General features: G+C 30.6%; 1 protein-coding gene across 1 annotated transcript; it reads right to left on the bottom strand.

The window, feature by feature from the left end:
• On the bottom strand, positions 587-3102 carry LOC109331222 (beta-amylase 3, chloroplastic-like). The gene is made up of 4 exons (XM_019565596.1): positions 2525-3102; positions 2207-2417; positions 1815-1922; positions 587-1607 (listed from the first exon to the last, which is right to left on the bottom strand). The coding sequence occupies exons 1-4, from the start codon at positions 3040-3042 to the stop codon at positions 816-818; spliced, it is 1629 nt and encodes a 542-aa protein (XP_019421141.1). The 5' UTR covers positions 3043-3102; the 3' UTR covers positions 587-815.

Raw genomic sequence — 13872 nt, 5'->3', positions numbered from 1 at the left:
TTCTAGAAGAATGAATTGTAGTAGAGCATTTTATGTTGACATGTGCTTATTAACAATTCTGTTATTTTAGTTAAGTTAGTTTTGATTATTTTTGGCTTTTCTAATCGGTTGCTTCTATCACAAGCAACTAACCAAACTAGTATAAATTTTTCCTTTCTCTCATTAATAAAACACAATAAGATTTCATTCTTCTTCAATTCTATATGCATTACTTTTCTATATAGCATTATTGACAAACCTCAAAAACTGATCCCAATACGACTTCTCTATCGTCTCCATCTAAATTGGTTTGCAGAGGTAAATAAGTATGTGAAGTTCAATTGCATTAATTTTTTACACGTCCATCGTTTATGATAATCGAATATTTCTGATATGTTATTGTTGGTCCAGCATATACCCGCTTTGTACTATAGCATTTGCCACAATTAAACCAGTCCAAAGAAAAGGTTTGTATGTGCTGGTATTGCAGTGCTTCTTCACCCAACAAGTATGGTCTTCTCCAACGGAGATAAGTTTCTATTTTACTCTTGTTTTATACATATGTTGAATAATGAGACACGATAGAATAAGTACTAAAGAAAAATTCCAATGAACCAACCCTATCAAAAGTTTGGAGATATACATTAACATGAAATAAAATAATATTGATCTTCTCATGTTTTGGCAAGAAATATGCCATTTTTAATATTTATACCCACCACAATTCTACAGCCTATTTTTCCCATTTTTTTCCTACCGATTCTCCCCTTTTCTAAGCAAAATTATGATGTTTTTAACTATACATAACAACCTGCACATGATGCTATCATATTTTTTCACACAAGTGTAACCTCTTGAAGATCTTGTTTCTTTGTTCCTTTGATGTGGCCAACATAAAGATCAGTCCCACATGAATCAGAATCTGAGAGTCTTTGCCTCCTACCACCTTCAGACATGCTCTTCACAAATTCTACTAGGTGTCTCCAATTCTCACCCTCAAACAATCTTTTATTCATTCTAAGATAAGTAAATGCACTCAACCCATGACCAGAATCACACCTACTTGTTGATAAAACTTGAGAATATGCACTTGCATCATATCTCTCCAATGCATTTTCACCTGCAAGTTCTACTCCTGCTTTCTTAGTTGCCATCTTAACTTGTTGAACTAACCCTTCAGGTGAACAATTAGCATGTCCAGGTTGCTCTTTATCTTTCATTTCCATGCATGTGAAGTTGAACACAACTCCATGTTTTGCTAGCATTTGTGCTATTGGTTCATAACCATCATGGAACCTTGTGTTATAGTAGCCAGCAGTTAGTTCAGTTGCATGAGACCTTGCTTTGTAATGCCAATGGATTCCAGCTATTTTAGCAGATAGTTTCACTCCTGTTGTTTGGAATATGGTTTTGGCAGATACAAGGATCTTGTCACCATGTGCCACTAGTTTGCTTGAATACCAGTTAAGGAAGAAGTGTCCATATTCTGTGTTCCATGTTCCTTCTCTTTTGAAAAATCCAGTATCCTCAGGAAATTGATTGTAATGACCTGAATCATGGGGTCCACCTCTTCCCCATTCTTTCTTCCCAATGGCCTCAGCTGATGCTTCCAAAGAAGCTCTCATATACTGTAAGACAAACAAGTCATTTTAAATTCACATAAAACAAAGTAAAATGAAGAAAAGTTATTTTTGTATCTAGATTTTATAAAATTCTGTCACATGTGTAATTTCCTTGTTGTCACAAGACATCTCTATCATTGCCATGTTTTAGGTACATTTTTTAAAAATAGTTCCAAATTATTGTTTTTAATAGTGCTTTTTACTTTTTCATACCTTATCATAGCACTGGAATTCTCCAATTCCGGGAAATCTCCAACCATTGCTTTCTGGATAAGATGGGTACCTCAGCTCCCCACAAGGACCTAACCCCACTTGGATTTCCTGCAGATGAATTTGGACTTAGAAAATCTTGCAACATAACAACTACTCTTATTATCATGGTTGAAACTTAAAGGTGAAAGGCCAAATTTCAGTACCATAATTTTATTTGATATTATTCATCATATTGACCCATCCTAAATAAGGGTGTGTGGCTCCTAGATCCTAATGTACTTAATATGATAAGGACAGAAAGGCTCACTGCTACCTAAAAAATATACCTGAATTTCTTTCATATATGTTAACTTAACCCCAAAAATTATAGCTCAAGTTGTTAGAGTACTTACTGTGATTACATTTCCCAAATAATCTCTGAATCTGTCATGGAAGCTTCTCATGTAATCAGAATACACCTGGAGTGGACTCCTTCCCCTTAGAACTGGCAGTGAATCACAGCCTAAGGAGATGTACTCGGGATTCCTCTTCCCTGATCTGTCTGTGTAAACCAGATCAGGGTTCTTGTTGATTTCCTCCACAACCCATGGGGGCAGAGGAATGCTGAAAAATTAATAAAACACAATTAGTACCTTAAAAATGCAAAAAACAAAGGCACAAAAAAATCTTGAACAAGTTTGAGAAACTTAAAAATGAGAACTCTCACATACCTGCAGGAGTCTCCAACATTTCCTCCACATTGATGGAAAGACATAACAATCTGAAGCTTCAAGCCATGCTTTTGTACCATTTGCACAAGTTCAGCATAGGCTTCCCAGTTATACTTCAAAGGACCATCTTTTTCCACCAAACCCCACCAAGCATCAACCATTACTCCTTCAACTCCTGCACTCTTCAGTGCCATCAAACTAGCATTCATTGCTCTTGGCTTATTCAAGCTTCCTCCCATTGTTACAGTATCTAATGGTAGCATCACAAACACGGGCACTCTCATTGAATCACCTTGGTTATGAGCAATAGATGGAGCATGAACCTTTTCATTGGAGTTGATGTTATTGTTGTTATCCTGTGTGACATGTGCTTCTTGCATGGAACTCTTTGCTCTTAGACAACACGATGAATTCATTTTTGGAAAGGAAACTTTGGAAAGAACATCATCAGAAGCTTTTAGGACTTTGGTTTGATTCTGGTTAATGAAAGAAATAGAGGAACGAAGTGTTAGAGCCATTTTGTTTGTGATTGTTGTAGTTGAAGATGGAAAGAGGGTATATGAGAATTGTTAATGGTTCATATTTATTTATAAGAAACTCAAGTTTTTTTGTTGACAACCTTTGTAGGACCAAGTTGAACAGTGGAAAAGTGCAAAAGTTCAAAACTAGTTGGCTCAATTGGTCGTGTTTGAAACATGCTTACGTGTTTCCACCTATTCCATTCTTATCTAACTTCAAACATTCAATTTTTAATGGTTACCCCACCTTGCCTAATGTTTTGTTAGAGAATAGAGATTCTCTATATAAAGTGGATCTCGATTAAAGACCTTTTTTAATTTCATTGTCTTACAAGTTCATTATCGGAATTAAGTAAAGGAAATAAGTTTATTTGGCAAAGTTGAAGGAAAATGACATGATTTTATGTTTACTCGGTTTCTTTTATAAAAAAAACAAGATAGCAATATAACAGTTGTTCTCATGTCACTCTCATTTTACATATAAAAACTGAAAATAAATAAGCATGGGTATTATTGAGATAAAATGGCAAAGTAGTAAAACATCATATTAATCACTTTCTTAATTTGAGCACAGTGTTTTGTATTGCCACCTTAAGACATACCCCACAAGTGAGCAAGGTTTTCCAACTGCAATTTTTTGCGTTTTCATGGATGAAAATTTATCAGAATTTGAAAATTATTTTATATTAGTCCTGGTTTACCTGATTAAATAATTAATAATAATTATAAAATGGGTGTGTCTAACATGAAATTTCAGAATAAATTGCTTCACGGCGTTTCAAGTGGAATGCATTATTTGGGGACATACATTCAGAATAGAAAGAACTTGTGTAATCAATGAATATTATTGGTGATAATGAATCAGCTTAATAATTAAGAGAATCATATTATTAGGCAACATGGAAATTTGAGTCATAGATGAATATTATATTGTCGGTGATAATGCATCAGCATCAAAAACATGGAATGACTCAACTTTGATAGGGAAGTTGTTAGTGTTCATATTTTTGATGATTCCCTTACGCTATGTTGATTTATGATGTTTTGTACCTTATCTTAGCTTGGAAGGAGACTCTAAGATGAGCTATATCCATGTAATTCCTAGGCCTGCGTAGCATCACAATTTTGTGGACGAAATAGAGCCCTTATCCTTTATGTTTCTCACACACACCACTCTCTCGAGAAGTCTATGAAATTTGAAGAAACAAGAAATCAATTAAAGAGGAAAACGTGGGAAAGACATGCATGGAAGGGACATATAAACAAGTGGTCCTCAATTCTTCTGTATTAAATTAATAATTTTGAAATCAACAGAACATGACAAATGTTGTTCACCCACATAACATACTTGGGGTTCATACATGAACAACCAAAAGAAAACATGTGATTTAAAAGCACGTCGGTTTTTGACACATTAATTTGATATATCATCTAATAGTATAGAGATTGATTTATCTCTTACAGAAGGGATTCTACATTTTCATACACCCACTAGCTAGGTATTTTGAATGTTAATTAGCTTTCAGGGTAATGTTTTTTAAGTAATAAAAGTTTATACGAATTTAGTTTTACGGATTATCGACGAGGTCATCAAGTTTATATTAGGATTCAACCTAGTTCTACCTAATAATACTTCAACCTAGTTCAACCTAATAATACACTATTAATAATAGTCAAAACAGCTACAACCTAATTCTACCTTGGGCTTGGGGTCAACCTTTCTATATAAATTCTGAAGAAATGATGTGCAATCTAATAAAACCAAGATGGAGATCCAAGCTGAACCCACACATGGACCAAAGTGAACGTGGGCATCTTCTCCGCCGACGTTGAAAAAAGAGGGCTTGTCAAAATGGTGCTAGAAACAAAGGCCCAAAACACTGTTGTAAATAGTGTGGGCCAAACCGAGATAAGTAGCGGGCCAGGCCTTTCAGATACACGTACATCCAATCAATGGTACTTCTTTTTGGTTCAGTCAAGAGGAAAAAATGTATATACCGATAGTCTAAGAGTTCTGTACACTGTTAGTTCATTATTTATAAAAATAATATGAATAAATAGAAGATAGTATAGTAATTTGTTGGTTCAGTAAAGGAGAAAAAAATAAGACTTTCTTAATGTTTATGAAGAGATTTTTATCTAGTAGGAAAGGCAATTTAGAAATAAAACATGGCGCAATTTTTTATACTGTGCTATGTCTCATTTTTTCCTTCTTTAGAAAATCAAACATTTCTCAAATATAAGCTGTTACATTTTGTCTGATTTTTTTTTATGTTTGACATGTTCTAACTCGGAATGATGAATAGATTAGTGATATTGAAATATGCTTATAAAGGTCATGGAGTACTAGTAAGTTAGACAAAAAACGTATATTCGTATAATCAAGTGTGCTATGGTTGACAATGACAACAAGCACCTCAACTTCTTAGTGATTGTATGATATAGCTTGGGAGTAGGGACGATGCTTTGGTATGTAACCACTCGTGATATCATTTTACCACACTTGAAAATTATTCATAATATCATAATACACAAACCCAAATTCACATATTTTTCAGGGATAATCCATGAATATGATGTTTTATGAATATATATAGCTACTCAAGTAAGAAAATTTCTCATAAAATTTTGGGTTTTACAACCAATTATAGATGGTTAGGATTAAAAGTTAGTTATTGATTATATAATAGACAAACAGTCACACACTTTATTGATTGTGGGACGAACTCTCTAAAAAAAGTTCCCAACATAATCGTCAGCTGTCGTGCCCCGAATTTTTGACTGCACGACTTTATTTAGAGTAAATTTAGTTAAAAATGTAGAAAAATCTTTTAAGCCAAATTACTTTGGGCTTTTTGATTTTTTATATCCAGATTCGGGAGTCGGTTAAAAGGTAGGGAAGGTATTAACATCCTACCCACCCACCTTAAGCGGTACCCTTCATTAAAATATATGATTTTATTATTATTATTATTAAATTATCTCGTTATTTTTATTATTGTGTTTAACAATACTGACACTGGTCATACATATAATTAAGGAAAATATATTTTTTAGTAAAAAATGTTTATTTTGCATGTTTATTTATTGATGAAAAAAGGTTTCTATTTGATTAATTTTTGTCATTATTTAATTAAGAAAATAGAATTTACTCGATTTTGAGATTTAATTGGTTGAAAAGAAGCGGCGTAGCGCGACCTTTCGAATATGTTTTGAGAATAAGGAGGCGTTCGGGGCGACATTCTCTCCATCTTTTGTTAACTCCCAAAAATCCAAAATCATATCAAAATCATTTATAATTAATATTTTAAGTATAAATATTTGTACAAAAATAATTTTTTTACAAATGATAATTTTAATCACAGTAAAAAGTTATGGTTATTTTTAATTGCCAAAAATTTCTATATGAATTTCAAAAACAGAATTTCTTGATAATTAACTATATTAAATAATTTTTTTTTGTTATTACTATATGTTCATAAAAATTGTTATTAACATTTATTTTTATTTTTTTGGATGAATTTATGTTTGATAAAAAGATTACATTTTTATTTATTAAATGTTGATCATTTTATAGTGTATAAGTAGAAACAACAATACAAATAAATAAATAAACCTCATAGGTGTTAGGATTCCATGAAATAAAGGAGGGAATATGGAGCCATGTGTAGCGCCGTGATTCACCATGTGAAGAGACCTCCACGTGGATACTTATCATTGGTTGGGACAGAAGGACCACGAAAACCCGACGTGCACTTGACTACGCTTGATCCCACGTCTACATAGGGGTCTGGATCTGCTACAGGTAGTGTAGATACGGAGGTGCATAAGGATTGGCGGAAGACTATGGTCAACATGGAAGTCAACCAATCTAACAGTGAGGAGTACAGATGCACACCCATTCCACTCCTCTTAACCACACTCGATTATATGCATATACTAGTTTTTCTCTCTCTCCGGATAGACTACGAGGGAGCTTTTTGATGTTGTATTTCTTGCTTTTTTGGAATTTCTTAGAATGTTTCTTTTGAAATTTTTCTTTGCTTTGTGGGATGGCTTTTTTTTATACTTTTGAGATGATTTCTTGGATGTTTTTTAGAATTTTTGGGAATGTTTGAATTGTTGGGAAAAAACTCTTTCTCTAAACCTAGACTAGGCCATTTATAGAAAAATTAACACTAACTTAACCTAAACTTAAGTTAACAAATTTTCAACTCTAGGTAAATCTAATCACTTAATTTAAGAGATCTTAACCGAACTGATTTGATCATCCTATATTTATATTATTTTAATAATTTTTATGCTAACTCATTTTCAAATTCAAATTACGTTGTTGTTGTATTTTACTTATTTAGTTATTTTAATTAGCCCGAAAATATTTATAAAAATGGATAAAATAAATTTTAATTAATTTTTTATACATTTAATATTCAAAATTTCAAAAAATCAAAATAAATATATGGAAAAATATATTTTCTCTTTTTTCCTCTTTTTTTAAGAAAAAGATTATGAATTAATTTAAATTAGTTTTGAATTTTCAGTTAACTCAATCACTTAGATTTAGTAACCTTAACCACATTCATTTATTTATTATTATTTTTGAATTTTTCGTTAACTCAATCACATAGATTTAGGAACCTTATGAACATTGATTTATTTATTATTATTTTTTGAATTTTCAGTTAACCTAACCACTTAGATTTATGAACTTTATCAACATAGATTTGATATTTATTATTTCTTTTTTACTTTTTAAAAAAAAATGTTTTGGCCTTTTTTCTGGGTCGGACAAAAATGATTGTTCACATGTATGTATCTTTAATCTTAACCATTTAATCAAGATTCATTGATCCATATTAAATGTTCTTATTTCTCATAATAGTGTATTATTCTCAAGTGAGTAGCTATATATATAAAATATAATCATTCATCAACAACATCAAGCACCTAAAATAAATAAAAAACCATTAAAACCTCTAAGTCTTAATTAAGAATCCAAAAGTTTGGCACCGATTTTTTTGTAATTCTCTTCAAAACAAAGAGTGAAGTTAAATAAGTTAATTTCTTTTTGTTTTCACATGTATCCTCACTAAGGCAATCATGTCCGAGCCGGGAACATCCACAAGTACGTGGAGCGAACTCTCCTAATGAACATTTTTTTCATCCACAAGATTCGAACTCGAGATCTTGCTTAAAGGAAATCAAGCATGTACCACTTGCTTAAAGGAAATCAAGCATATACCACTTGGAAAGCGACAACTAATTCTCTTTCTCCCCTACCTTTTTTTCCCTCTATATCCCCTACCTCCTCTCCATTCTTTTACTCCATACTAAAGACACTAAAATTTGGAATATCTTGTTGAAATAATTACATATATTCGAGTGGCACTTCAACTTTGAAAAGGAATCACATCTTCCCTTGTTTGCATCCCAAGTCAATATAATGCCAATTAACACCTTAGTCATTCCAAAGAATGACAACCCATCCATAGCATGGTCTTTTTGATCGATTCCCTCATTACCAATCTTCCCCTACCATCATCTCACCCTCTCCACTGGTCCCCATGATCTTGATAGAAAAGTCTTTTAGATATAGAATCTAATTACAATTAATTCGTGATTTATAGGGGTCATTTTTTTGCTTCTAAGCGAGGACACAAAGGCTTTATAATTCAAAACAAAAAATGGGTCATGGGTCGTGCCATCGTGGTTGCACTCACTAGTGGTTGGAATGAAAAGATAGCTTTCAGCGTTGCTTGCTATTTTGCTACAACCAAACCATCACAACATGATGGAGCTCTCTATTGTATATTGATGATGATATATATATAAATGGTTGGCTTTACAATTTGTACTATAGTTGTGGTTGCTAATATTCCTTTTATTGTAGAGGTGCAAGTCGTTTTCTCATGTACGTGTTCGCTCCTCAATTATATATTTTTGTTCAGCAAGAAACATTAGAAAGTCCACAAAATGAATTTAAGATTGTCGATCTAGCTCATTGATCCATGTAATCTTGTCTGTTTATGTTTATATCTACCCATCATGTTAAACAAAAAAAGCTTTTAGATGCTCGGGGCTTTTGGACGGTGAATAAAAAATGCAGTTGAAAACGACAACTTAATTTATTTTAACACATATTATAGGTGTATTCAGTGCAACTTAATTAAAGTCCGCAACATTTGTTATTAACTAAACAATGATTTTGCGGACTTTAACCATAATAAAGAGATCTTTTAGCCTTTAATTTGACGATATATTATAACTTGGAGTATTTTTTTAATTGGAAAATAATCAAAATATGTTATTATCCACACACAAAAAAAGATTATGTTAAATAAATTTAATAATAATTATAGTATAAATAAGTCGTTTAGTTTTATTTTGAAACGTGGATATTCATTTATCTCCAAAAAATTATTTCAAATGCATGACACCCATTATACTTAACTAAACAATTAGATTTTTTTTCAAAAGATATTAACTTAATAAGTTGATTTATTAAATAATGAAGGTGTGCCTAAACAACAAGTTTTAGGCCTTAATCGAATGTTTTGCCTGTTCCTATTCATCGCGTCCATTAATCAAACATTTCAAAGGATGGGTTATATAAATTAAAACACAATATTTTTTCAAAAAGATAATTAAGCTGTAAAACACTAATAATTGTTAATTGTTTTCAGCCATTGATTTGTCTTTTGCATGCTTGACATGCTAGCCATAAAATTAATACTTTTAAAAAATAACACCGTAAGACAGCAAACGCCAGTAAGCATTAGCTCAAGTGTTCGATAGCATATCACAATACAAAAATTATAAGATAACTAAGTACTCTATTACCTCACGTTAGAATTGAAATAGAAATAGAAAGAATATTTAATATCATAGACAAATTTTGATTACTACAACAGTAGAATCTCTAAAATGGTTTGTAGTTTCTTAAAATCAAAACTATTAATAATGACGTGGCAGTAGCAGAGAAAGAGTAACATCTTAACATATCTTACATGCTCATGAATTAATCATCTTCGATCTATTCAAATATTTAGTGGGTAAGTTTTCACCATGTTTACTCGTGACTCGTTACATATTCAAATCATAGAAAATAATTTTTTCGTATATTTATCATCTCAAAATTTCACTAAGCGGAAAGTTCATATATTGGACTACCTTTTATATATATCAAATATTTAACCATGTATTGATAGTTTAAACTACAGTATAAATTATTGAGAATTAATAATTTAGATGTAATTAGTATTATTTTTCCAGGGTGCAATAACTTGTAATATTTATGTAGCCTATACTATATGGATGAAATGAGGAAGTTGTTGACATTAATGAATGTGTTGTAAGGAATAAGTAGGGTTTGAGTTTTGCAGAGAGGAAGAGGCTCCACCATCACCTCTCCACACTTTGATGCTGTTTCCTCATTACATCGATCTCACGAGTCCCTCTTTATTTGCCTTTCTTTCTATCTATCTTTCTTTACCAATCTCTCTGAGCTCTCTGTCTGCTCTGCTCATATTTCTTGTGACTGCAATTATCATTATCATTATCATCAGAAACGGTAGCCAGTGTACTAACACACTGCCTCATAAATTATAGCATCACCAACCCAAACTGACAATTCCATAAATAATTCCATACCTTTTTTTTTAACATGTCTTCTTGCCCTTTTCGAGGTGGACCAGGACTGATTGCTGTGTCCTCAGTCCTCACTACTTTTTTCTTACAAAAATCACTCCTCGTATAAATCTATGCTTCCGTTCGTTAATAAGCCAGTATAAGTTATTTCAAAAATATCGGTTTTTTTTATATGTGCTAAAGAAATAAAGGGCATCTGATTATATAATTGGTGTTACTATTTTTTAAGAAACCTAAAAAGGAAAATCTTTAATGGGAAGTGTATTTAATAAATTAAAAGGTTATATTTTTTTACAATAAAAAATTATATTCTATCGTTATACCAAAACTGAAATGGGGGACCAAATTAAAGAAAATAGAAGAAGACATTATGAGTTCATATATTCGGAATTATGAAAAGTAAGAACTAAGAAGGCAAGGCAAGCATGTTGTGGCCTCGTGACCTAAACAACAAATAATCAAAACAAGAAATGCATATAAGATGGAGAAAATGAAGGGGAAGCCTTGAATAAGAGGGTTAAGAAAACTATGTGGAAATAAATCATAGAGAGTCATCTTTGACGTGCAAGGCTATAATATCGGCACAAAAAGAAGAACAATTAAAATAGATAGTAGTAATGGAAATGAAGGAGAGTAAGAAGGGGAAAGTAACTAACCCTCTTGGTGGGACCAAAGGAAAGACAAATTGCGTGATACCATTCCAAACACTCTCTTTCACATTTCCTCTATGTGCTTTCTTTTCTCCTTTTCTTTGGTGCCTTCTCTTTCTTTGTCACCATCCTCCATTAATTCAAGTTAGATATCCTATGGATATTTGGGAAGATCACCCAATCCCGTGTCTTCATTTTTTTGGGTGCATATCTTCATGGGATTTACTAACTAATTAAAGTAGTATAATATATAACTTCAAATTTACATAGCAGCATGTCTATTTATAATTAAATTGAATTACATCAGTTATATTTAATCTCGTTCGTTCATTTTTTTTTCAAATCTAATTGACCACATAAATGAATGGAAGAATCACCTAATATTTTCTTTACTTCTCTCATTATCTATTTCGTTCACATCATGGATTTGAAGAAATTAATAGGTAAAATTTAATTTGGAGGTAAACGATTCTTTGCTTAGATACATACAATATAAGTCGGAACGAATTTTCATGGCTACGTCTATGGGCAAACTTCCTTTTAAAATGAACTTATATTTAAAGTTCAAAATTCAAGAGTAACTTTGTTATTAACTTATATTTTATTTTTGAAGTTTAGGGCAAAAGTCATTTAAAATATTATTTCATCAGGCCAAGCAATCCACGACTCTATATCGTGCTTTGTTGCGGTAAGAATATAGAATTATATTATTCTAGAAAATTGGAAATAAAAAAGTACCCAGTGTTCACAGTCTCTAATTTTTAACCATCAATCATGGAATCAAATCACAGTCTGAACTTTCTTTTGAACGTATATTCATCAAACAAAGACGAGCATTAACATGTTGGGTCCCACGTCCCAGAATTAGATGCGTTTTATTGCCTATTTCCTTGAAAATGTAAAGTAAAACATTATGTATAAAAAACTTACATGTGAGATTATTATTATTGATTATTTATACATTCTAGAATCTAGATCTCCACTTAATTGAAGAAAATGAATTTTATTAATAAATAATGTGTTGAGTAAATTTTACTATCGAAAAAACATGATTTTAGATGTCAAACTATTATTCTTGTAAATTAAGTAAATTTTACATCTTTTATTAATACATAATAAAAAATTTACACCTAAAATCTTAAACTTAAGTCTCGCAAACTTATAGAATATTACAAAAATGATTATTTTTTAAAAGTTTAAAATTCACTTTTTCTAAAAAGTTTTTCTTAAAAATGTAAAAAAAACAATTTTTTCAAAAAAGTGATTTTTATAAGTTATTTAAAAAAAAAGGTTAGTTTACGTAATGATTTATTGAAATATTGGTTTTTAGAAGAATATTTTTGTTCAAAATGTTCTTGAAAAATCAATAGATTATATATTTGTTCATTCAATATTTTCATTAAATTTATATAAAAATAAATTAGATAATTTAAAATATAATTTAAATAGATTAATGAATGATTTTTCGTCTATCTATTAAGATCTAAACATAAATTGATTTGCATTCATCCAAAATTTTCAGAATGTCATTTGTCATTCATAGTTAAAGCATTGTTATTATTGCTCTAAAAATAAACTTAATTAGAAATTCGGTAGATATTTAAGAGTGCACCTTCTGGAATGATGTTGAAAATTCTTTTTTTTTCGATGACTTGTGGAAAATTCTTAAACACAAATTATCTCACGCAGGACAGCTCCTTAATCAAAAACTTGCTTAATCTCTTTATAGTGATCAATATATCATTTATAATTTATATTAACAATCATTAACCGTTAGATAATAATATACATTAATAATATAACTATATTTTTTACATCAAAAGAGATCAATGTTAAATTCATGTATTATTGAGTATCTTATTAAACTCAACTCAATCAATGAGAAACTCATGGAGCTGAGTTAATAAATCATGCGTTCAACCAGTGTGTCAATAGTTGAACTGATTTATTCTATTTATATTAAAATTTTCAAAAACTTATAATGCTATTTATATTATTTAATAATCTTATACTCAAAATTTAAAAACATTATTGTACATAATTAAACAACTAATAAAAAAGATTTAACTACTATAGAATTTATAAATAAGTTGAAAACATCAATGTGTTATGCTTTAATTGTAAAGAAAAAAAATACATAATAAGTTTAAAATTCAGGTAAACAACGCCAAATTTATTATAACATAAACTAACAAGAGACAAACATAACTACAAATAAATTAAAATTATTAATTTTTGTTATCTTAAAATGATGTCGTTTTGGTTATTTTAAAAAAATAATTTTCAATTAACTTGGCTAATCCAATTGGTTTAATAATTCGAGTCACCAGTTTTAGAATTAACCAACCAAATAAAACTGAGTAGATCCTATTTTAATGCAAAATCAGTTAGATTAGATACTCAAAACAATTAGATGTCCAGTTCACTTTTATATTGGTCGGACCAACCTGTTCGACCGAGTTTTTATAACACTAAAATATAAAAACATTGAATCAAACTTAAACTCGTTTGCAAACTATTGATACAATGTAAT

Source organism: Lupinus angustifolius, chromosome LG17 (assembly GCF_001865875.1).
Source record: "Lupinus angustifolius cultivar Tanjil chromosome LG17, LupAngTanjil_v1.0, whole genome shotgun sequence".
NCBI lineage: Eukaryota > Viridiplantae > Streptophyta > Magnoliopsida > Fabales > Fabaceae > Lupinus > Lupinus angustifolius.
Note: the sequence above shows the minus strand (reverse complement) of the source record. Positions and strands in the feature narration are given on the sequence as shown.